The 22,802-nt window shown below is 66.4% G+C and overlaps 1 protein-coding gene across 1 annotated transcript; it reads right to left on the reverse strand.

Moving 5' to 3' along the window:
- Positions 1-3,306: 3,306 nt before the first annotated feature.
- FGFR3 (fibroblast growth factor receptor 3) lies at positions 3,307-18,645 on the reverse strand. The gene is made up of 18 exons (XM_055589284.1): positions 18,527-18,645; positions 17,955-18,165; positions 12,538-12,804; positions 12,393-12,446; positions 10,330-10,502; positions 10,096-10,219; positions 9,826-10,016; positions 8,237-8,381; positions 7,582-7,772; positions 7,133-7,281; positions 6,650-6,771; positions 6,457-6,567; positions 5,963-6,153; positions 5,754-5,876; positions 5,606-5,676; positions 5,306-5,443; positions 5,108-5,213; positions 3,307-5,019 (listed from the first exon to the last, which is right to left on the reverse strand). Exons 2-18 carry the CDS (start codon positions 18,061-18,063, stop codon positions 4,873-4,875), a joined length of 2,412 nt encoding a protein of 803 aa, XP_055445259.1. The 5' UTR covers positions 18,064-18,165; positions 18,527-18,645; the 3' UTR covers positions 3,307-4,872.
- Positions 18,646-22,802: the final 4,157 nt, after the last annotated feature.

Genomic DNA, 22,802 nt, shown 5'->3' on the forward strand with positions numbered 1-22,802 from the left:
AGGCTCCCCAACACCTGGGCAGAGCCAAGAGAACCAGCCAGGCCTGCCACCCCCAGGCCCACATTTCGGCTCCAGGGGTGTGCCCTGCCTGGGCAGACAACTGACGCCCAGCCAGGAGGGCCGCCGGGCAGATGGTTCAAGGAGCAAGACAGGCCCCGTCCTGTCGCCCTCCCTCCCAGCGGGGAAGTCTGGCCTGCCGCAGGCGGCCTCCCCCCTGCACTGGCTGCAGCCCCACGGGGGGTTCATTCCGCCTTTGCTGATCCCCAACACCCTGTGCCCCTGAGCTGGGCCTTGGCCACTTATTTCCGCCCCGTGGGTTCTGCACTCACGTGCGGCTCGTGACCGGGTGGGAGGAGGATGGTCCCTGCGGATGCATAGACAAGCGGCTGCTGGGCTGCAGTGGCTCCCGTCCGAGGTTCAGCTCACCGCAGCAGGCACCAGACCCCCTATGCTGTGCACTGAATGTGTCCACTCTGCTGGGAGGTGGCCAGGGACAAGGGCTGCATGAGCTGCAGGCACAAGCTGGTGCCCTGGGGCAAGAGGCTTCTCACGTGCGCAGTTGAGAAGGCCGCATGAAGGGGCACCAGGAGGCACAGCTGACAGAGGGTGGGGCAGGAGTGGCTTACGGAGTTGGGGCTGTAGTCAGGGGACTCTGCAGCAAACCTGAAGGGATGCTTCTGGCCAAACTGAAGTCAAAATGAGTATCCATAACAGTGAAGACTTAATCGATTGTAAAAAAAAATCCACACATCCAGGTGACCGCTGAGGAAGCTCCGTCCTTGCCAACAGAGTGACAGAACAGGTGATGGACGGGAAGGAACTGGGGGCACCCGGCCTTTTCAGGAGGAAGTGGAGCCCATCCCAGGAAGCTCTTCAGGGAGAATTCCAGCCCGTGGACTGGCTGGGAGAAAGGCTGGGAGCCACCTGTGCTGGGTGCAGCCTCCCAGGATGACCGTCATGGGGACAGGGAGCTGGAGCGGCCGGTGGGGAGCTGGGTGTGAGGGCTGCCAGCCGTGTGCCCCAGGCACTGCCTCATGCCCAGCCAGGGAAGTCTGACCCACAGGAGCCACCAGCGTGTCCATGGCCGTGCCCCTCCACAAGCCACATGCAGCAGAGGAGGGCAGGGCTGTTTCAGATGAGGCCTGGGGAGGGACAGCCAGATAGGCTCCTGATTTACAGCCTGCTCTCAGTGGCTGGGGACCTTCGTTCCCGGTGGGGGCACATGTTTTTACATGTGTGATGCCGCAGCCTCCCCAAGACGGCGGCGGAGAAGTAGCTGTGGCCAAGGGCGTTCATGCACCTGCCTGGGGAAGAGGACACTGCGAGGTCGGTGTCCAGCCTGGCAAGGTGGGCAGGCGGCCTCCACAGGGTGGGAACAGGATTCCGAAAGCGAGGGGGTCAAGACGGAGGTGCAGACACACCAGCCAGGTGATGCATCCCAGGGGCCCTGAAGGGAAGGCAGAGGGCGAGGCCAGGCCAAGAGTCCAGGATTGGAGACTGGGGGCTCTAGAGCTTCCGAGAGCGGGCAGGTGTTTGTGTCTTGCACCTTAAGCACTGCGGCCCGCCCCGGGCCTGGGCGGGACCCCCACCTGCTTGCCGCGGGTGGGGACGGGGCCAGGTGGGCGAGGAGCGGAGCAGCGATGGAGGCGGGGCCGCGGGTGGAGGTGGGGCCAGGCTGGCGATGGGCGGGGCCAGGCTGATGGGCGGGGGCGGGGCGGGGGCTTGAGGGGCGTGCAGGTGCGGGCGCGCGGAGGAGTGGGCTGGCCACTGTCCGGCCCCGCTGCCTGGCGTCCCAGCCTACCCGCCGGGGCCCGTTTCTCCGGTCAGAGGCCAGCCATGGGTCTCTGTCCTGTGTCCCAGGAGGCCGCCCCCGCGCCGGCCCCCGGACCCCTGGCTGTTCAGACAGCGCACCGAGCCCCCAGCCCCGGGCCAGGCTGGAGAGGAGCCCGGGGCGCGGCGGGGACGCTGCCCGGCCGGCGCTAGAGGGCGCGCCTCGCCCGCGCTGCGCCCGTCCCGGCCTCGCCCGCGCCTTCCGTGCTCTGGCCTTCCCTGGCCTCCTTGCCCTCTCCGCCGCTATCGCCGCGTGTAACCCCCGAGCACTGGACACAAACACGGGGTCTCTGGCAGGCTGGAGAGGCTTGGGAGGGGCCGGAGGCGCTTTCCCGAGTGGTCAGGCTTTGGGCGGCGCCGTTATCCAGAGGCAAGCCCCTACCTAGCAGCCTCTCCTGGTCTCCAGAAAGAGGGCCCAGAAACCCCTCACTTGAAAGTTGAGCTGAACACAGCGATAAAGGGAGTAAGTTTCTTTGAAGCCAGAATAAAAATTCACAGTGCCCAGCGGCTGGCTTGTCCCTCAAGATGCTGGGACATGAGGGACAGAGGGGCACCAGGTCGCACACCAGGGGTGCAGTGGGGAGCGACAGCCAGCCCTGGCCAGTGCTCAGTCCCAGGAGTCCGCACAGCCACCTGCCCCTGAACCCACCCTAGCCTCCCCCTGGGCACCACCGTAGCCTCCTCCACGAAGCTTTCCCAGACTCACCCCCACCACTGCTGCATGGGTGCTCTGCTGTCGTGCCTCCCTCAGTCTCTGAACTCTGCAGTAGGCGGGCCCAGATCCTGTTACTGGGCCTCAGCTCCCTGACTGACCAGCTAGAGTACTGGCATACAGTGCCTGCTGGAAGTTGTGCAGGGGGCGATGGTGGGGCCCAAGAGGGTGCCAGGCCTGGGATGGGGAGGGAAGCCAGCCAGGAGCAGGAGTGTGGCCAGGACTGCAGATTGTCGGAGCCCTGGGCTTTGTTTACATGGGGTTCCATGGCCGGGGGTGGGGGTGGTGGGGGCAGCCACCTCGAAGCCTCCCTTTCCCCAACTGACTGGGTCAGCAGACAAAGGGGACGGGGTGGGGGCGGGGGCCTTGGAACCAGCAATAGGTACCTGGACTTGACTCCCCAGAGTCCCTGAACTCCATGAGCTGGGGACAGACAGGATGGCCAGGCCCAGCCTCTCCTCACTGCCCCTTCCCACAAACACATCATCTGCATCCCCTGCCCTTGAAGACCCCAGACCAAGACAGTGAAAACCACCAGTGACCTCCTGTGGCGGGCCCCCGTGCCAGAGATCTGGGCCGGAAAGCCCCGGAGAGTGAGACCCAGGCAGCCAGTCCAGTCTGGAGGCCCCCCCCCCACCCCGGTGCAACCAGGGAACCCACCCTCCTCAGGGGACAGATGATGGGACCTGTCCCAGGAGGGTAGGGAGGACCTGGGAGCTGCCTGGGACCCCACGACAAGAAAGACAAGAGAGACAAGAGAGCACGGATCTGAACCAGGTGTCTGTTTATTTTTTGGAAAGCACGTCTGCCGGTTTGGCCCCCACAAGGCAGGGGTCCCTGAGAACAGAGACCACGCTGAGCCTGCTGACAAGCAGAGAACAGCCGCCCAAACTCAGGGCCATTAACAGTACAAAAAGTAACAAAACTGAATCTGTGGCTTTCTCTCCCAAGCTTTGAAAGGTAGCAGTCTGAGCTATAAAAGTCTAGAAGCATTGCGTAAGAAGTGTTAAATCTACAGCAAATACATCTTGTAAAAACTCAATAAATTATATATATAGATATATATAAACTTGTAACATCTAATAACATCTGAACCTGCATTCAGGGGTGGCCCCCCCTGAAATTGCCTCCCTGCCTGGAACACATGGCAATTAGAAGAAATTGTATGAAAATACCAGCTTGCTTTGAAGTCTAAAAAAATAAATCTCCTAGAGAAAAATCCTATAGAAATCTACTTCTCCTGCAAAAGAAGGCCAAAGGAAATAAAATATCCTCATGGAATCATCTCAAACTATTAATGACCCTTTAGGGTGCCTGGGGGTTGGCTCCAGCCTTGGGGTGCAGGCTTGGAGGCACCCTCAGCAATCCCCTAAACGAAGCATAAACCTTTTCACTGTTAATAAGTTAAACCTCTGCCATGCGGCTGGCTAAACACTAGGGCCCTGGGGAGCGACGGGACATGGCTCTGGGGGTCGATAAATAACTTTACAAATATACAGGTCCAAGGACAGAAAAGCCCCTCCCTACTCCGTGGTTTCTGCGTTTGTCTCAACAGCGAGTCCCCTGGGCCTCCCCAGGCTAAGGGGCCCCGCCCCCTGCCCCTGCCCCCTCAGGGTCCCGAGCCTCAGTTGTACCGGCCTGCCTTCTCCCGTATAGATATTTATATATATATGTATGTGTATATCATATACACAGCATCTATTTATATAAATGTACACTCATTTCTGGAATAAACCTTTCAGATAGAAGTTAAAGGCTCCCGCCTTCAGGTACCCGTAATTTCAGTCTCTGGGGGGGCAGGGTGGGGAGTGGGGAGGCCTGGAGGTGGGGGCTGCTAACACCCCAGGCGGAAGGTGCCACTTGTGGGGGGAGGTGCGCCACACGGGGGCTTCCCTGTAGGCTCAGCTTGGGCGCTTGGAGGGGGCCTCGGCCCGCTCTGGACACAGAGCCTGGCCAGCACCCCCCCACCCCGGTGCTCCCTGTGGGGGGCCGCGGGCGGGGCAGGGAGCCTGGAGAGGGGCCACATGGGAGGAGCCCCTTACATTCTACGTTTGGTCCCTGGTGCTGCCAGTCCAGGTGGCCAAGAGGTCACCGCACAGCAGGGCGAGCACCCCAGGGACCCCAGAGCACACATGCGTGCGTGCACGCACGCCCACACACACGCACACACACACACGTGATGCTGTCTGTCCATCCGTCCATCCGTCCACCCGTTCCAGGTCTTGGGTCCGGGCCGGCGGGACCCGGTGATCATGGCACGCCAGCGGCAGCACGGTGGGCTGGGGTCTGTTCTCACATTGATGGGGGCTCGGCCGGCTGGCCGCGGCCCTTCACGTCCGCGAGCCTCCGCTGCCAGGTGGGGCCGGGGGCAGCAGGTCGTGAGCGAACACGGAGTCGTCCCCCGAGGAGCCGGAGCTGGGGGTGTCCTGGCCGCCCGGCGAGTACTGCTCGAAGGGCACCGACAGGTCCAGGTACTCCTGCGGGCGGCAGGCGGGCTGCGGTCAGCGCGGCACCGGCTCCGCACGGGAGCCCTCGCGGGGCGGGGCGGGGCGGACCCACACTCACGTCGGTGGACGTCACGGTGAGCACGCGGTCCAGGTCCTCCACCAGCTGCTTGAAGGTGGGCCTCTGCGAGGGCGCGGCGTGCCAGCACTCGCGCATGATCATGTACCTGAGGGAAACGCAGGTCGGCCCCGCCCTGCGTTCCCAGCGCCCAGCCCTCGGGGCTGGCCTCCCCCTCCCCCGCGGCGGGCGCGCACTCACAGGTCATGCGTGCAGTTGGCCGGCTTGTCCATGCGGTGGCCTTCCTTCAGCAGCTTGAAGAGCTCCTCCACGGGGATGCCGGGGTACGGCGAGCCCCCCAGCGTGAAGATCTCCCAGAGCAGGACCCCGAAGGACCAGCTGTGGGTGGTGGGGGGCACGGCCGCGTCAGCCCTGGAACAGACCCCACCGGAGCGCAGGGCTCGGGCCAGGGGGCTGCCCCCAAGAACTTCCCGGTGCCTGACCCCAGCGGCCTGTGCTCCACCCCCCGCCCATGCCCCTGCCAAGTCTGGGGCCACATACACGTCACTTTGGTGGGTGTAGACGCGGTCAAACAAGGCCTCGGGTGCCATCCACTTCACGGGCAGGCGGCCCTGGGGGAGGAAGGGGCGTGTTGGCTGCCAGGCGCCCTCCTGGCTCGAGGGCCCCCACCTCCTCGGGCTGAGCTCACGTTTGTGGTCTTCTTGTAGTAGTCGAGGTTGTGCACGTCACGAGCCAGGCCGAAGTCGGCGATTTTCATCACGTTGTCCTCGGTCACCAGCACGTTGCGGGCCGCCAGGTCCCTATGGATGCACTGGGGGTGGAGGGCGCGGGTTTGAGCCAGTCCCACAGCCTCTCCAACCACCGCGCCCTGTCCCCCCACCCCCCGGCCCCGCTCACCTTCTGTGAGGCCAGGTACTCCATGCCCCGCGCCACCTGGTAGGCGCAGGACACCAGGTCTTTGAAGGTGAGCTGCTCCTCGGGCAGCCGGCAGGTGTCGAAGGAGTAGTCAGTGCCCGGGGGCCGCCGCGCCCGCAGGTATTCCCGCAGGTTGCCCTTGGCCGCGTACTCCACGAGCACGTACAGGGGCCCTGGGGGCGGGGGAGGGGCTCAGAGGGGCGCCCTGCCGGCCTCCCACCGCCCCGCCCCCCGCGGCCCCGCCCCCGCGGCCCCGCCCCCGCGGCCCCGCCCCCGTGCGGCCCCGCCCACGGCCCTCACCGCCCTGAGTGCAGGCTACTCCCACCGCTCCGCATGAAGCCCACCCACCTCCCCGCGTGCGGCCCCGCCCACGTGCAGGCCCCGCCCACCGCCTGCGTGCGGCCCCGCCCACGGCCCTCAGCGCCCCGAGTGCACAGGCCCCACCCACCGCCCCGCCTGCAGAGCCCCGCTCTCACCGCCCTGCGTGCAGGCGCCTAGCAGGTTGATAATGTTCTTGTGTTTTCCGATCATCTTCATCATCTCCATCTCGGACACCAGGTCCGATAAGTCCTTATCCGTGGCGTCATCTGTGCGGGGATGGGCAGCGGAGTCAGGCAGGGCCGTCCAGCCTGGCATGGGCCCCCTGGCCACATCCCACCTAACCATCACCTTTCAGCATCTTCACGGCCACCGTGACAGGCTTGGCAGCTCGGTCCTTGTCGATGCCAATGGCCTCTGCCATGACCACCTGGCCGAAGCAGCCCTCCCCGAGAGGCTTGCCCAGGGTCAGCCTGGTAGCAGAAGCAGAGGGGCCATGAGCACACCTGCCTGCTTGAGGCCGTCTTCCAGGCAGCGCGAGGGCAGGCCGCCACCTCCAGGAAGCCCTCCACACTCGCCCCGGCAGCCCTGCTAATGCTGATAAAGGACACTACCCCCTGACCTCTTGACTGTGAGGGCACTTTTCCAAGAGTGGGTCCCCCCTCACCCGTCTCAGAGGGGGCGTCCAGCCCCATGTTCATCAGAGGCCTAACTGACTCCCATCTGAATTCAGTCAGGCCCGAGTGGGAACCCCTCCCCACCGTGGGACCCCCACCCTCTGTGCCCCCACACCCCCCACCGGGGCAGGGCCCCAGGCCTGCGCACACTACTAACCGGGCCCGGGACAGCTCCCACTTGGGGTCGGCGGGCAGCTCGAGCTCAGAGACGTTGGCCAGGGTGGGGCCCTCGCCCGAGGACAGCCGGGCAATGCGTACCAGCGGTGTGTTGGAGCTCATGGATGAGCTGGACTCCAAGGACACCTGCTGGGTCAGCAGGGGCAGGTTGGTGCCGCGGGGCCGGGCAGCCAGGGCCCGGAGTGCGGCTCCCACAGACCACGTGCCTGAGCAGGGCCTGACTTCTGCCCCTGTGGTGCTGAGTGGGGGTTTTTAACACGTTTTGCCTCGGAGTAACCTGGCTCTGCGGAGTGACTGTGAAGACCAGGGAGGGCTCGGCTCACACCCCTATGTCCTCAGACTCTACAGACCGGACGCACTCAGGGGAAGGGGCAGCGGGCCGGGCAAGGGCACGGGCGGGCTCGGAACCTGGTATCTACTTTCTGTTACCTGTCGTTTGAGCGGGAAGCGGGAGACCTTGTGCACCGCAGGCGAGCCCAGGCCCTTCTTGGGGGGGCTCCTCAGGCGGAAGAGCGTGACGGCGGCCACGGCCAGGATGAAGAGGAGGAAGCCCAGCCCGTAGCTGAGGATGCCCGCGAACACACCACCAGCCTCACTGGCTTCCACCAGCTCCTCCTCAGCTGCAAAGACACAGGTGTCGGCGGCCTGGCCCAGCATCGCGGGAGCCCGCGCGCTGCCCCAAGCCGGAGCTGCGGGCACGGTGTGGGGCCCAGGACAGGGTACAGACCCCACCCCCGGTGGGGTTGGGGGGAGTGCCAAGGCCTCATTGAGTCTTCAGCAGCCAGAAGTGCGCAGGCCACGAGGAGCAGACAGACCCAGGAGAGAAGAGAGCCCAGCAGAGCCAGCGGCACCCTCACCCGCCGCCCGGGAGACGCCAGTGCCACCGCATCAGCTGCCGGGGACCCCACTGGGCCGGGGCGCTATGGGCGGAGGCCCGTCTGGGCCGAGACAGGGCCGAGTGGACTTTGCCCGCAGGCCGGGTGCAGAACCCGGCCGGAGGGCTCTGCAGTCCCCTGGCCTCTCCGGCAGCACTGGCGCGTCCCGAGCCCCAAAAGGACAGAGCGAGAGCGGCAGAAGCTGGTACCTGGCAGCACCACCAGCCACGCAGAGTGATGGGAAAACCCGATAGAATTGCCCGCCAGACACGTGTACTCCCCCGCGTCCTCAAAGGTGACATTGCGCAAGGATAGAACCTCTAGCTCCTTGTCGGTGGTGTTAGCGCCCGCCGTCTACAAAGAGAGAACACAGCGCGATAGGAGAGTGCCAAGAGCAGCCCACGGGCACCGCAGCCAGAGTCCACTCGGCGCCGATCCGGCCAGGCTGCAAGGAAAACGCCGCCACCACCACCAAAACTGCGGCCACCACGGCCGAGCAGCCTCTGCCCCGCGCGTCCACACCGAGCCCGAAGCCAGTCCCTCCACCGGCGAGTCCTCTGTCCCAGGTGAGCCAGACGTGTTGGCCGTCAGCATAGCAGGCAGGGCGAGCGTGCACCGGGGGAAGGGGGCAGGTTGGGGGGGCAGGTGGGTGGGGGGGGCGGCAACAGAGCCGGGCAGAAGTGAGCAGCCGTGGGAGCCGGGGCCAGAGACAGAGGAGGGGACAGAGAGACGGACAGACAGAGAGAAAGAGCGCACGTGTTAGAGCAGCTGCAGGCGGGAGCTCAGGCCCGGCCCTGGGGCAAGAGCATCGGGGGCACAAACGGGGTGCAGGTGGGTCAGCGCAGGCCGTGGGGGATCAGAGCAGGCAGTCACAATGGAGGCCGGGGGGGTCAAGGTGCAGAGGCGGCCACGCCGGGAGCACAGTGTGAGCCAGGGACGTGGGGCGGGAGTGGTGGGGCGTGCGGGTGGGCACAGGGCCAGGGCATCGGAGCTGGAGCTCGGCGTGCCAGGCAGGCATGGGACAGAGCTGTTACCTGCTGGGGGCCCGTGAACACGCAGCCAAAAGGCCTTCTCAGCCACGCCTATGAAATTGGAGGCTCGACAGAGGTACTCGCCCCCGTCACGCTCGGACACATTGGCCAGGCGGAGGCGGGCGTCGGCCTCCGCACTCTCACTGATCCACGACTGCAGGGACAAGAGACCCGGCTCAGGCGCGGGGGCCCCGCCGGACACACGGGCGTGACTGCTGAGGAGCTGGCCCTCGCCCGACCCCGAGGAAAGGGTGGGCAGACCAGGCGGCGCCAGCCAGGAGGGCTGCCTGGAGGAGGCATGGAGACACCTCACGGCGGGCGCTGTGCTCACACTGGACACAGCTGCCCGTCATGCACCCCCGCCGCCCACTGACCCTCAGAGAGGCCCTCCTCGGGTCGCTCAGGCCACCCACCCCTGGGGTCCCAGCTGCAATGCTGCCAGGCCTGAGAGCTCCGGGCACCACCCCGCCCCCAGTCTGTACTCCCAATCCCGCCCCTCAGCCCCATCGTGTGTCTTAACAGATGTTTCTCTTTGGGCAGCAAATGTCGCAATCGCCCCAACTCGGGTGGCCCACACCCCTGGGGCCGTGGGAACCGAGCGGACACAGCCCTGCCCTGAGGGCCCAGGGAGGCGCCTGGGCAGACGGTGGAGAGCTCCGCTCTGGGTCTGCAGGCCAACGTGGACAAACCCTGCCCCCCAGGCCCAGCCCGACAGGCCTCCGGCCTGGCACACCCTCCCCGCCCAGCCGGCCGGCGGCAGTGCCCACCTTGAGCACGGTGACGTAGGGCGTGCCGTCGGGCCCCACCTTGCTGCCGTTCACCTCCACGTGCTTGAGCCACTGGATGTGGGGCTGGGCATCGCTGTAGACCTTGCAGTGGAACTCCACATCGCTGCCCAGCACGGCCGTCTGGTTGGCGGGCAGCCCGGCCTGTAGGATGGGCCGGTGCGGAGAGCGCTCTGCGGGGCGCGGGGAGGGCTTCAGAGGCTGCCGGCCTGTGCGCCGCCCCGGCCCCCGCCCCCACGTCCGGGGCCTCACCCAGCACGTCCAGGGTGTAGGTCTGCTGGATTCTGCCCAACTTGTTCTCCACGACGCACGTGTAGTTGCCGCGGTCCGAGGGCACCACGCTCTCCATGACCAGGCTCCACTGCTGGTGCCGCAGCTGCGGGTGGACTCGGGTGAGCGGGCGCCGAGCCCCGCGCCCACCCCCGCCCCGCGCGCCCGCCCCCGCCCCCACCCCCCGCCCCGCGCCCCCACCCTCCGCGGGCCCACCTTGATTCCCCCGATGCGGTGCTCGCCCCGGAACTCCTTGCCGTTCTTCAGCCAGGTGATGGATGGCGTGGGGTTGCCAGCAGCCGGGCAGCGGAAGCGAACCGTGTTGGCGGCCGGCACCGCTAGCAGCTTCTTGTCCATCCGCTCAGGCCGCGTCCAGTAAGGGGCCCCAGCTGTCCGGGGAGGGAGGGAAGGCTGTGACGGGGTGGGGTGGGTAGAGACTTGCCTGTCCCCCTCCAGCCTGTTTCCCGCCTGCGGAGGGGATGTCAGCCTTTTGAAGACCCCCGTCCAGGGCTGGACGAGCTTCCAGTAGCCTGAATGCCACCTCTGGGCATGCCCAAAGCCAGGTCCCCTCACCTCCCTCAAACGCCAGCTCCAGTTGGGGGGTCCAGGGCACCGCACTGTGACCCAGGATGCAGAGGTGTCTCAGGATCACCACCAACTGGCACAGGGACCAGGGCACACCAGGTGAGGACGCCCGGCTTGATGGATGGGCACCACCCAGCCACCCAGAGAACCCAGAGCCTTGAGGCCGGCTGGGAGCCCGCAGGCATCTGCGAGACCCCAGGCCACGCTCTGCCCCGTGGGTGACAGGACATTGGGAGGCCCTGCTCCCCACCCTGCCTTCCGGGACTGTCCAGCCCCACCCTCACAGCCCAGCTGGTTTTTCTCCTTTGGGCTGGGGAGGCCAGCAGCCCCACCAGCTGCCTGGCTCCCTGTGCTGAAGCCACAGGGGAAGACCACCCCCAGAGTGGGCGGGACCCACCAGGGTGGAGGGAGAAGACGGACAGGGCACCCACTGGGTCCCCTCACCTCCACCCCACCCCACATCTCGTGGCATCGCAAACTCAGTTCCTCCAAAAGCAGACAGCCCACCTCCCCAGACCGGCCCCTCCACGCTGGGCAAAGCCCCCTGCCACTTGCTGTTCCAGGCCCAGGTACCTGGGTGCTGGCACTCGCAAGCTGCCACGAAGAACCACTGCGGCAGCCCCTTCCCAGTACACGTACCTGCGCCCGACACCCACGGCCCCGCTGGCACCCACAGCCTGCTGGCACCCAGACACCCTGATGCCCACGGCCACGCTGGCACCCAGACACCCACAGACACCCTAACACCCACAGCCACAATGGCACCCACGCCCACGCTGGCACCCAGACACCCACAGACACCCTAACACCCACAGCCACAATGGCACCCATGGCCACGCTGGCACCCAGACACACTGACACCCACGGCCACGCTGGCACCCACGGCCCCGCTGGCACCCAGACACCCTGATGCCCACGGCCATGCTGGCACCCCGACACCCACGGCCACGCTGACCCATGGCCACGCTGGCACCCAGACACCCTGATACGCACGGCCACCCTGGCACCCATGGCCACGCTGGCCCTCATGGCCACACTGGCACCCTGACACCCATGGCCACATTGGCACCCAGACACCCAAACACCCACAGACACCCGGACACCCCGACACCCACGGCCACGCTGGCACCCATGGGCACGCTGGCACTCACAGCCACGCCGGCACCCTGACACCCATGGCCACGCTGGCACCCAGACACCCCGACACCCATGGCCACGCTGGCCCTCATGGCCACGCTGGCACCCTGACACCCACAGCCACGCTGGTGCCCAGACACCCAGAGACACCCTGACATCCATGGACACCCTGATGGCCACATGGACACCAGACACTTACAGCCACTCAACACCCATGTCCTCCCCCTTTTGCCTAGGCTATCCCAGGTGCCTCCCATTTGCCTGAACCCGTCTGCCTCCCCCTGCCCTGGTTCACGCACACATGGGAGTGACCCCAAGCCTGGCCCCCCAGCCCTGGCCACACCAGCCCCCTGGGTGCTCCTGGAGCCCTGGCCCCCGGCCCCGCAGCACAGTGTGCCCCCCACGCCTCACCTGCCCCCAGAGCCTGGGGTAGGCACCCGTCACCCCACACGGAGGTGGTCCCCAGGCCTCGGTCTCGTGGGGCGGGCGGGGCGGGGCCCCAGTGGGCAGGCAGGCCCCCACTTGCGCAGCCCCATGCACCTGAAGCCCGGTCTCACCTGTGTCCTCGGCCTCGTCGTCCCCACCTTCGTCGTCCCCCGAGGACGGAGCATCTGTAACACAGGTGAGAGGGCAATGCGAGGAGCGGCCTACGGCCGGGCCTCCCCACGCCTCCCCACTGGAGCGCCGCGCCCTCGCCTCTACCTGTCACGCGCACGCTAAAGAGGCACAGCAGCCGCTGGGAGAGGCGCTGGCGGCAGCCGTAGGCCCCAGCGTCCTCGTGGGAGGCGTTAAGCACCTGCAGCCGCTGCGGCCCCACCAGGACGCGGTCCGAGGGCACCAGGCCCACGCCGTCCTTCATCCAGATGGTGGGCTCTGTGGGCACCCCCGCCGGCAAGCGGCAGCTCAGCTCCACGGTGTCCCCGCTGCCAAAGGCCCGCTCCTGAGGGCTGGGCTCGGGGCCTGGGACCTCTGCGGGCAAGATGCGGGTGTGAGGCAGGTGTCCCCACACAGCACCGGACGCACCGGGCCGTTTGGGGCCTGGAGGCGGGGACTGGGGAAACAGTCCTGCCAGCCGTCCCATAGGGCGGGCTGGGGCAGGGATGACCATCAGCGGTGCCAGGGCCGACCCTCCTATGTTGGCGACCCGCAAAGAGACGGGTGGGGGCCTGCGCCAGTCAAACGCTGCGTGGACATGGGACACTCCGGAGTGTCGTGAAGTCCTCCTGCTTTTTTTCCAACCACTTGGAAATGTTAAAGATCCACGCTGACCTCACAGGCTCAGCGTGGCGGGAAGTGGGCGCGCGTGCGTGGCTGACCTCGTGGAGACGTCAGCTGGGGATGACACGGGGAAGGGACAAGGCAACTTATCCCAGGAGGGGGTGCCCCTCACCCCGGGACCTGAGAACAGATACTGCCCAGCATACAAAGGAGCAGCCCAAACTTCCCAGAACGTTTGGGTGCTGAGACGGGAAAGGCCAGCCTGGGGTGGAGGTCCTCAGGGGCCTGGCCGGTCTACACGCCGATCCAGAAGGGAGCGTCTTGGACCTCAACTAGCCTCAGCAGTGAGCACCAGGAAAGGGATCAGAAATGCATGCGGGTGTGGAACCGGGTCTGGCTGGTGGGATGAGGGGACTGAGAACCCCACGTTACAGACGGGGACGCAGGTGGGAGGAGGAGGGCTCCAGGCTTGGCCGGCGGAGGGGCCAGCATAGGGCCCCCAGGCCAGGCAGGCAACCCCAGCCCACCTCCCCCGCAGGTGCCAAGAAGCTGGGCTGGAGGGTCCTTGTGGATGTCCGCTAGGCCCCCGGGCCCTCCCCCTGCCCAGCGCCCACCCAGATCCCAAGGGGCCAACAAGGCCCAAGACCCAGGGGCTGACCGCCCGCCCAGGTCTCGCTGCCAGGGCGGACAATGCCTGGGCAGCCTGGGCTTCAGGCCCGGGACAGGGCTGGGTGGTCCTGCCGCGCAGACCCAGCTGGGTTCGCCGCACCCTTACTTGTCATTCTGCTGACGCGTGGCCTAGATTCGAGGCCCAGCTGCCCACTCTGGCCACGCCAACTCCTCGGACAGGCCCTGCTCAGCCTGCCCACCTCGGAGGCCCACCGGCTCAGGGCCCACCAGGGGGGTCCTTCAACTGTCTGTGGCGTCTGCATCCCCTGGGCCCCCAGGCAGGGGCTCCCGGCCTGACAGGCAGCCCCCAGTCCCAGCCACGGTGTCGTGCGGGGACCACCCAGGGCTGGGAGCCGGCTGAGGCCCCCCAGAAGGCCAAGAACAGGCTAGGTGTGGCCGCCTCGGCCTCAGGCCCCGGCCCAAGGGCAACAGCGGTTGGTTCCGGGTTGGTCTGGGAGGAGACGGCAGATCAAGCCACCCGCACAAGTATCCGCTTCAACCCGGTCCAGCAGGGGCTGGGAGGATTCAGAACGGACCCCAGGCCGGACTCGCCTGCAGCCATCGCTGGTGGGGGGGCGGGGGGAGGGGGGGCCTGGACCCAGCCGAGGGCCAACCTCTGACCTGCCCACCATCCTGCCCCACCACATGGCCGCAGACCCAGGCAGGGATGATGGTGGCATCACCCCTTCCTGCAGGTCCAGCCCACCAGGCCCACCCTGCGCCACAGGGGACCCGGGGAGACCAGGAAGGGCCAAGAGGATGGTCAGAGAGGAGATACAGAGTGACGGACAGGACACAGCGGGCAGTCTGCCTTGGGGTCGGGGGGAGGGGGCATGTGCCGGAGACTACTCAGCCCCCTGTCCCCAAGGACTTCGGGAAAAGCCTTCCTTGATCCATACAAGAGGGCCTTCCCATACCCGCACAGCCACAGGGGCCACACCTGGCGGACAACAAACGTCATCTGTGCCTGGTGGGTGCCCGGGTGCCACGTGCCAGCGTCTGTCCCCGAGGGCCCACAGCACCTGCTCCCGCCTGCACCCCCAAAGCCTAAGCTAATTGAGGGGCGCCAAGGGGTACCATGCCCTGGAAAAGCCACACCAGGCCCTCCTCTGGCCCTGTCTCCCAGGCCCAGAATCCCTGTGACCCTGCCACTCACCACCGGTGACTCAGTTTCCCCCGCTGTCAGAACAGGGAGGCCACCCAAGTAGGGGACTTGAGACCCATTCTGCCCTGGGGCTACACCCCAGGATTGCTGTCCACCCGGCCAGAGCTGGAGCCCATCTGTGGGGAAGGCCGCAGCCTCTGCTGGGGGAACTTGCTCCTGGTCTGGGGTCACTTCAGGTTTGGAGTCACTTCAGTTGTTCCGTCGCTCAGTCCTGTCCAGCTCTTTGTGACCCCAAAGACTGCAGCACGCCAGGCTCCTCTGTCCTTCACCATCTCCTGGAGTTTGCTCAAACTCACATCCTACAGTTCACTCATTCACTACAGCTGAGGCCCCCTCAACGCATGGGGGTGTGCCTGGGTCGGGGGAGACCAGGAGAACAAGGATTGAATTCAGACCTGATTCAAAGGAGCCCCCTGGAGCTGCTGGAAGAGACGAGCCCTCGGGTCCTGGACGCGCAAAGCTCTCCGCCACCAGGTACATGCTTTCAACAGCCCAGAGGGCACCCCAACAGGGGCCCTGAAGTCAGGGCCTTCCCCTTTCTCCCCTGGCCCCACCCAGAAAGAATCTGAAAGGTTTGGTAACAAAGTTAGAAAAAGAAAGGGGTGGGATTCGGAGGCCTGACTAATTCGGAGGCTAATGAGGGTTTACAGGATTATCCAGCCTAATCCTCCTACAACCGGCCACCAGGACTCCTGGACAGGCAAGGAAACTGAGGCTTCGGGCAAGCACCCGACCTGGGGCCCAGCAGGGCCTGGGGCTAAGGGCCCGCCCCTGAGAGAGGCTCCCCACCACCAGCCATCATTCCCTTTGGAATCCAGGCCGCCCCTCCCCCAAACCCCTGCCTCGCACTGTGTCCCCACCTCCTCAACGAGACCCCAGCTCCTCTCTGGGCCCAACTGTAAAATAGGGTGTGCTGGGCCCCAGACACGGCCCCACATGGGACTTGAGGGCCTGGGGGGTAGGGCGGGGACGCTCTGCAGCTCCACGCAGGGGCTCAGAGGCCAGAAGTCCAGCCTCGGGCTCAGCCCAGGTTAATGAACCACCCAGAGGCCCGTGGGGCTCAAAGTCCAGCCCTGCCGAGGAGCAGGCAGGGGAGGCTGCCACCAGGGCCTTCCTGAGACCTGCCCTGAGCCTCCAGGGACCCCTCCCTGAAGGGTAGGGGCCCCTGCCCATGCCCTCACTGAGAACCTGGCTCCACGTGGAGAGGAAGGCTCCCGGGATGGCCGGGGCAGTCCTGCTGTGGAACCTCCTCCACTGTCCTTGACCTCTGCCGACTCCGTGCCATAACTTATGGTCCTGGGAGAGAGCCAGGCTGGGACCTTTGTAAATTTCACGAGGCCTCTGCAGCTCCTTCAGGAACCGGATTAAGTTTATTGATCTTTCAACTGGCTACCTGTTTCGCCAACTTTCCTGCGGAGGCAAGGGCCCGGTCCTCGGTCTTTCCACCCCAGGCCCGCATCTGGTGGGGACGCCGGCAGTCCCTTAAGGTGGGGCGGGCGTTGGCGGGGCCCGCTGCTCGTCCCCCCCCTCCAACCCCCGCCCAACTCTGCACCGCAGGGGGTCCAGGAGGCCCGGGCCCCGCCCCCCGCCCCTCCCCCGGGGCTAGTTGACATTCCCCAGCCGTAGGGAGTAATATCTTTATCTGAATGCGAATGCTAATTCGCCCCCCCCACCCCCCGCGGCCGCCTATTCGGCGCCCCTGGAAGCGGGGGCCGCCCTAGCAGGCGCTAAAAGCGCGCGCTGACCTCCCGACGGCCTCTGTCACGCCGCTGAATGACACGCACATTCAAGCGCCGGGCCCACTTTCATTCATAAAAAAATGACATTGTTCCGGGAGGCCGCCGCCGCCGCCGCCGCAGGAAGGGGCGCGGGGGGCTCGGGGAGGGGCGGGCCGCCATCTGCCTGCGTCCAGCCCGCGGCCGCCGCCTCCCTGGCACCGCGCGCCCGCAGCCGCCCGGCTCACACCTCCCCGCGAGGCCGGGCCGCCATCAATGCGCGTCTGTGGCCGCGCCGAGGTACAAAGGAGCGGCTGTTCGGGTCCCGCCCGGGTGGGGCGTGAGCTCACCGGGCGAAGGCCTCCCTCTGCGCGGCCGCCCGGCTGGGGACCGGGGTGCGCTCAGCCCTCGCACGCGCCGACCCTCTCCAGCGCCCCAAAGTCGTCGGTCTCCAGGCGGGCGGGCTCCCTACGGCCGCCCCCCGGGCCTCCCCTCTCTGCCCGGCCGCCACCGGGAGCCTGGCAGAGCGCGTGCCGGACGTGGGCACCCGGAGCGCTCGGCCGGGGGGCTGTGCGCGCTTGCACCTCGGGGGGCCCGGCGCGTGTGCGGGGCGGGGCCCGGCGCCAAGACGCGCTTCAGACCCTCCGCTGCCGACCCTCGACGTCCCGCCGAACCTTGGTCGCCAGAGGGGGACCACAGCCCCACGCCGCTCGGGCATGCGCGCTAACCACTTCCCAGCCCGGCCTGGCGCCCCAGGGGGGCAGTCATCTTAACTCACGGGGCGTGAGAGCTGGGATGGGGGGAACGGAGGCACCAGAAGGTGTCACCTGGTCGTGCAGGCCACTGAGGGGCTGGGGCCCAGCCGCGGGGCTGACGCACTTTCATACCCTCCCTTCAAAGTCCAGAGTCTGCTTTGGCTGCAGCTGGCCATGAACTGGGGCCCGAAGGGGGCTGGGGAAGCGGCACCAACAACAGCAGGAACTTTCTGTCAGTGCGGACCCCGCAGAACAATGGGAATCGTGGAGACGCAGCCCCCAAGCCCTCCCGACCGCGCCCGGGGGGCCGGCTGGGGAGCGGCGGGGGGCGGGGAGCGCGGATGCCACCGCGGTGCCCAGCTCGCCGCCACAGCCTCGTACTTGGGTGGCAGCCCTGCGGCTCCAGGCGCCCCACAAACTGCCGCGCCAGCTCTGGCCCCGATCCCCGGGGAGGGCGGGCGGCAGAAACCCGGACGCCGGCCCCGCGATGCCAGCGCAGAGCGTGCCCTGGGGCCCACTCAGACATCCAACGCCCCACACCCACCTCGGCGCCCGTTCCCCGGCCCCGCCGCCGCCGCCCGCCGGGTCCCTGCGTACCTGCCGCTCTCCGCGCGACGCGGGGCTCCACGCCCGGGGACCCGAGGACGGCGCCGGTCATGACCGCCACTGCCACGCAAAACGCGAGGGCGCGAGCCGGGGCGCCCATCGCGGGGGCGGGGGGTGCGGCGTCCTCAGGCGGCGCGCGCCAGCATGCTGCCCCCCATGGCCCGGCTCTAGCACCGGCGGGAGGAGGGCGCCGCTGCGGAGTCTGCGGGAGGAAGCAGGCAACTCGTTACGCGGGCGGGCCGGGGCGCGCAGGGGCGGAGGCGGCAGTGGCCGGGCTCCCGCGCCCCGGCCCCTCCGATCCCCGGCCGCCCCGCCCGCCCGCCGTCGCCGCCCAGGGCTCCCGGGCCGCTTGGCGCCGGCCGCCGCCTCCCCACCGCGGTCCCTCCTCCCCCTTCCCTCCCTGGCTGCTGCAGAGCCCTCCCAGGGCGGCGACGGCGGCGGCGGCAAACTTTCCAGAGCGGGAAGCCCGCGCCCCGGCCGGGCCCCACCGCAGACACCGCTTGGGATCCGAGCCCGCCGCGCGCTCCGGATCCCTCGCGCCCGCCGGGTCCCCACGCACCGACCTGGCGGCCCCGGGCGCCCGACTCGCTGAGCGCGGCTCCCGATCGCGCCCGCCGCGCGCCGGCCCAGCGCCTGAGCCTCGTTCCTCCGGCCGTCCGCTCGGCAGTGCTTGGTGCGCCCGGCCGAGCTGGACCGCGCGGCGTCAGCTGCCCACGCCGCCGCCGTCGCCGCCGCCGCCGCCGCCGCCGCGCACTGAGCCCGGGCGGCCGGGCGCGCAGCAGCCAGTGGGGGCCGGCCCGCTCCCGCCCCGCCCCGCCCCGGCCACGCCCGCCCCGACTCGCGGGGCGCTGGGAAACGCCCCTCCCCTGGGGCGGTCCGGGGGCGGGGCCGCGGCCGGCCTGGCCCCGGCCCGCGGAGGGGATTAGAGGGGGCGGGGCGGGGCGGGGGCGCCCGGCGGTCTCTGAGGGCGTGGGAGCCGGCTCCTCCGCGAGGCCCCCCGTCGCACCGTCGGGCCCCCCCGCACAGAGAGGCCGAGCGCGGGTTTCTCTGCACAGCGCGCTGTCCCGGTGGCCACCGGGCTGCCGACCAGGGGCTCAGGCCCGGGGAAGGCTGGGTGGAGAGGGGGCGTAGAGAGGGGTGGTCTCTGCGGGTGAGACTTGTCAGGGAGGCTTCACCGAGACGGAGCCGCACAGGCTAGGTCCCGCGGCGTGAGCAGCCCAGAAAGCCTGGAACCAAGGCCAGTTCGGCCTGCCCGCCTGGGGTTGGGTTGCTAGGGGCCTGCACTCCCGGGAGCTGGGGGCCTGCTGCTGCATTTATGAAGCGCCTGCTGCGTGCTCGCAGAGCTCAGCTGCCTGAGTTCCTGGCCTCACCCATGCACACTCCACCCCGGGGAAAGTTTGGAGACAGGGTGCTTGCTGCACATGAGCGTGGAGAGCGGGGCTGGGCGGCCCTGGGTGCAGGACCTCGACTCTAGGGCTCTGAGGAAGGCCGAGGCGGGGGGCTGGTGGCAAAGCCTGAGATGCCTGGAGTGGGCAGAAGGGGACCTGGGGCACGTAAGGCAGGAGGGACCTGCAGGAGCAAGACGGGGGAGAAGGTGACCCCTGGGCCTGCCTCTGGGCCCCGCAGCCAAGCACCTCTGGCTTCTCAGACTCCGTGTGCCCATCAGCAAATCGGTCAAGGAGAGTGCCTCTGACCTGCTGCTCCAGCCATCCCGCTGTTCCAGGTGCAGCCTGGAGACATCCCAGCCTTTGGGGCTAGACCTTGGGACCCTGAAGTGTCGCAAGGAAAAGTCAAGTCTGACTCTATGTTGGAACTATTTGTTTGACTTGCTTGCCGTTCCTTATTTTTTTTATTACAATCATACAGAATGACCTGCCTTGGAGAATCCTGCTCCTCTGCCTGTTAAAAAGTGCCTTGGTTGAGAACCCTGTCCACCTTCCTCCAGATGGCAGGGAGGAAGAAATCAACACATCATCCTGCCTAAGGCTTGCCATTCTAGGAGGTATTTGCAACATTCATGGACTTTTTCCTTTGCTTCCTCACCTCCCCCATCCCTGATCTGTAAAAGAAGCTGGCATCCAGACCCCAATGAGATCGCTGTTGTGAGACGTTACTGTGCCACCTTCTCAGTCACCTGCTCTCAACCCCTCGTCTCTGGTTCACTGACCTGCCGCGCGGAGAGCAGAGCAAGCTTGGACTTGCTCACGGAAGGGCCGACTGCTCTGTGCCCGCCCGGCAGATCAGCGCCTGTGCTGTGTGCCGCCTGGCTTGCCTGCTCTGGTCAAGCCCACATTCCCCAGACTGGCCAGGGGCACCATCCGCTTCCATGTGGGTCTGGCTGGTGGGCATGGCTAACAGGCGAGGGTGGAGGGCACTCCCACTGTGCCCCCCAGAGTGGGCCGTGAGCCCCCGCTCCCTCCAGCGAAGGGCCCTGGTTGACCTCTGGGTGCTCGACACCCTGGATTCCCTTCCCAGGGCTGCTGCACAAATTCCCACAAACTGCTTGGCTGAAATTTCATCTCTCCCAGTTCTAGGGGCCAACAGTCTGAAATCAAGGTGTCAGTGGGGCTGTCCCCTGGCCCACACTCCCCAGCCCCATCTCAGACTCTAGGGGAGGGTCCTTCCCGCCTCTTCCTGCCGCTGGCGGTTCCTGGCTGTCCTTGGCTTGTGGCTGCATCCACCCCAATCTCTCCCTCCATAGCCACATGGTTTTTCTTCTGTTGTATAAGGACACTTGTCTTTGGATGTAGGGCCACCCAGATAATCCAGGGTGATCTCTTGATCTCATGAGCTTAATTTAATGACTGTAAAAGACTTTTTTTCCAAATAAGGTCGCATTCCCAGGCTCCAGGAGCAGATCTCCCTTTTGGAGGCCCCCTCCTGCCCTTCACCACACCTCCCCCCGTGGTGGCTGGTACCTTTGGTGCTGCCCACGGTTTGAAGTGGTCGCTCCACTGCAGCCTGTCTCCAACGGCACCATCGGGTGGCATCTAGGTCAGAGTTCAGGAGCATTTTCATGGCTCTTGGCAGAGGACTCTGCCAAATTGCTTCCAGAGGGTCTGACACTGCTCTTGCCAGCCCCGGAGGAGTCGCTGCCCACTTGGCCCCACCCTTGTCACCAGGGGAGGGCACTGCTCGAAGGCATTTTTATTATTCTTGACAAAATAATTTTATTTGTTCACAATTATTGTTTCCAAGTCAGCACGCTCAGCTGGAGCAAGCCGTCCCCTGGGACCTTCTTCAGACGGCGGGAGTGCCCCCATGCCGGTTCCCTGGGATGGCCAATGGAGGTGGCCTCCAAAGTGCCCCTGGTAGCCAGGGTTTCGTCACAGCCTGTTGACAGGGCATCTCCCCCGAGACCCCCTGCAGCTCGGCCAGGCTGAGTCCTCCTCAGGCCCACTGGAGCCCAGGGCTTGCTGTTGACCCCTCCCTGCCCACTCCCCACCCCCCAAACACTGACCCCACCTCCCAAGGACCACAGCACTGGGAAGGAAGGTGGGTGTGGAGGCTGAGGGCAGCCGGGCCCAGCCCAGCCCGGTGGGTGAGTCAGAGCTGGGTGGCCCTGCGTGCTGGGGCTTGTGCGGGTGAGCGGGCTGCCGTGGGCCCTGGGTGCGGATCCCAGCGGGCTGTCAGCACCCAGCAGCCCCCTCCGCCCCTCCTCACCCTCCAGCCCGTCCTGGGCTGACACTGGGTTCACGGTGCCAAGGTGCACTCAGCTCGGGGCAGTTTCAATCCCTGCCCCGCCTGCATCCACAGCTCTCCTGCCCACTGTGGCCGCCACAGAGCCGGGGGCCAGAGCTAAGCCGGGGACCCGGGCAGGGGAGCCCCAGCCAGAGCCTCCCACTCAGCCCCCTCAGGGACTAAGGCCCAGGGAGGGGCTGCCGTGAACTCGGGACTGGGCTCGGGGAGACCGAGGCCTTCAGGTGTCCGGTGCCCAGCTCCTCTTCCAGGAGGCTCTGGGGAACCCCCGCAGGGCCGGCTCAGTCTCCGAGCTCCCCCCTTCTCCCAGCACACGTCCCCACCGTCTTTGGAAGTCACTGCCACCCCTGCCTGCTGTCAGGGCCCAGGACCTGGGCCCCAGGGCTCAGAGCAGGTAAACAAGGGATGAGCAGGGGCCCCTGGGACACCCTGCCGGGCTGGGCTGAACTAGGTCCCTCCCCCCAAGGAAAAACAAGCGGACCTGAGAGAGGTCGTGTCTGACTCTTTGTGACCCATGGACTATAGCCCGCCAGGCTCCTCTGTCCATGGAATTCTCCAGGCAAGAATACTGGAGTGGGCAGCCATTCCTTTCTCCAGGGGATCTTCCCAACCCAGGGATCAAATATGGCCTCCTGCATTGCAGGCAGATTCTTTACCATCTGAGCCACCAGGGAAGCCCTGTTGTACATCGTGGGTGATTTCTGCCTTTTAAATTCATTCTCTGAAAATAAAAAGCACAGTTGACTTGCTCATTATAGCAGAGATTTTAAAGAACATGGAAAAGAGAAATTCCAAGGTCTGCTGGCCAACACTAACTGTTGTACAAGGTCCATAATTTTAGCTCCGAGCTTCCTGGCAGGCTGAGCAAAAAGGGCGACACCGTGAATCACGTGTTGTTGGAGGCTGTCTTCTCGGATGTGCGCTGGCAGGGTGCAGGTAGTCCTGCCCTTGGTTCACGCTGAATGCTAGACCTCAAATCCTGACTTTGGGTTTGGAAAATGTGGTTGCTCCCAGAGGAGCAATAAAAGAGCAGTGCTGTCTGTAGACAGGAGAGTGACGGTGGTGGGGGGGTGTGGCGTGGGTTCTCCTGGGTGCCATCCCAGCTAGGGGGAGGGGGCCCAGAGAGGTCTACCCCCCAAC

Source organism: Bubalus kerabau, chromosome 7, assembly GCF_029407905.1.
Source record: "Bubalus kerabau isolate K-KA32 ecotype Philippines breed swamp buffalo chromosome 7, PCC_UOA_SB_1v2, whole genome shotgun sequence".
Classification (NCBI taxonomy): domain Eukaryota; kingdom Metazoa; phylum Chordata; class Mammalia; order Artiodactyla; family Bovidae; genus Bubalus; species Bubalus kerabau.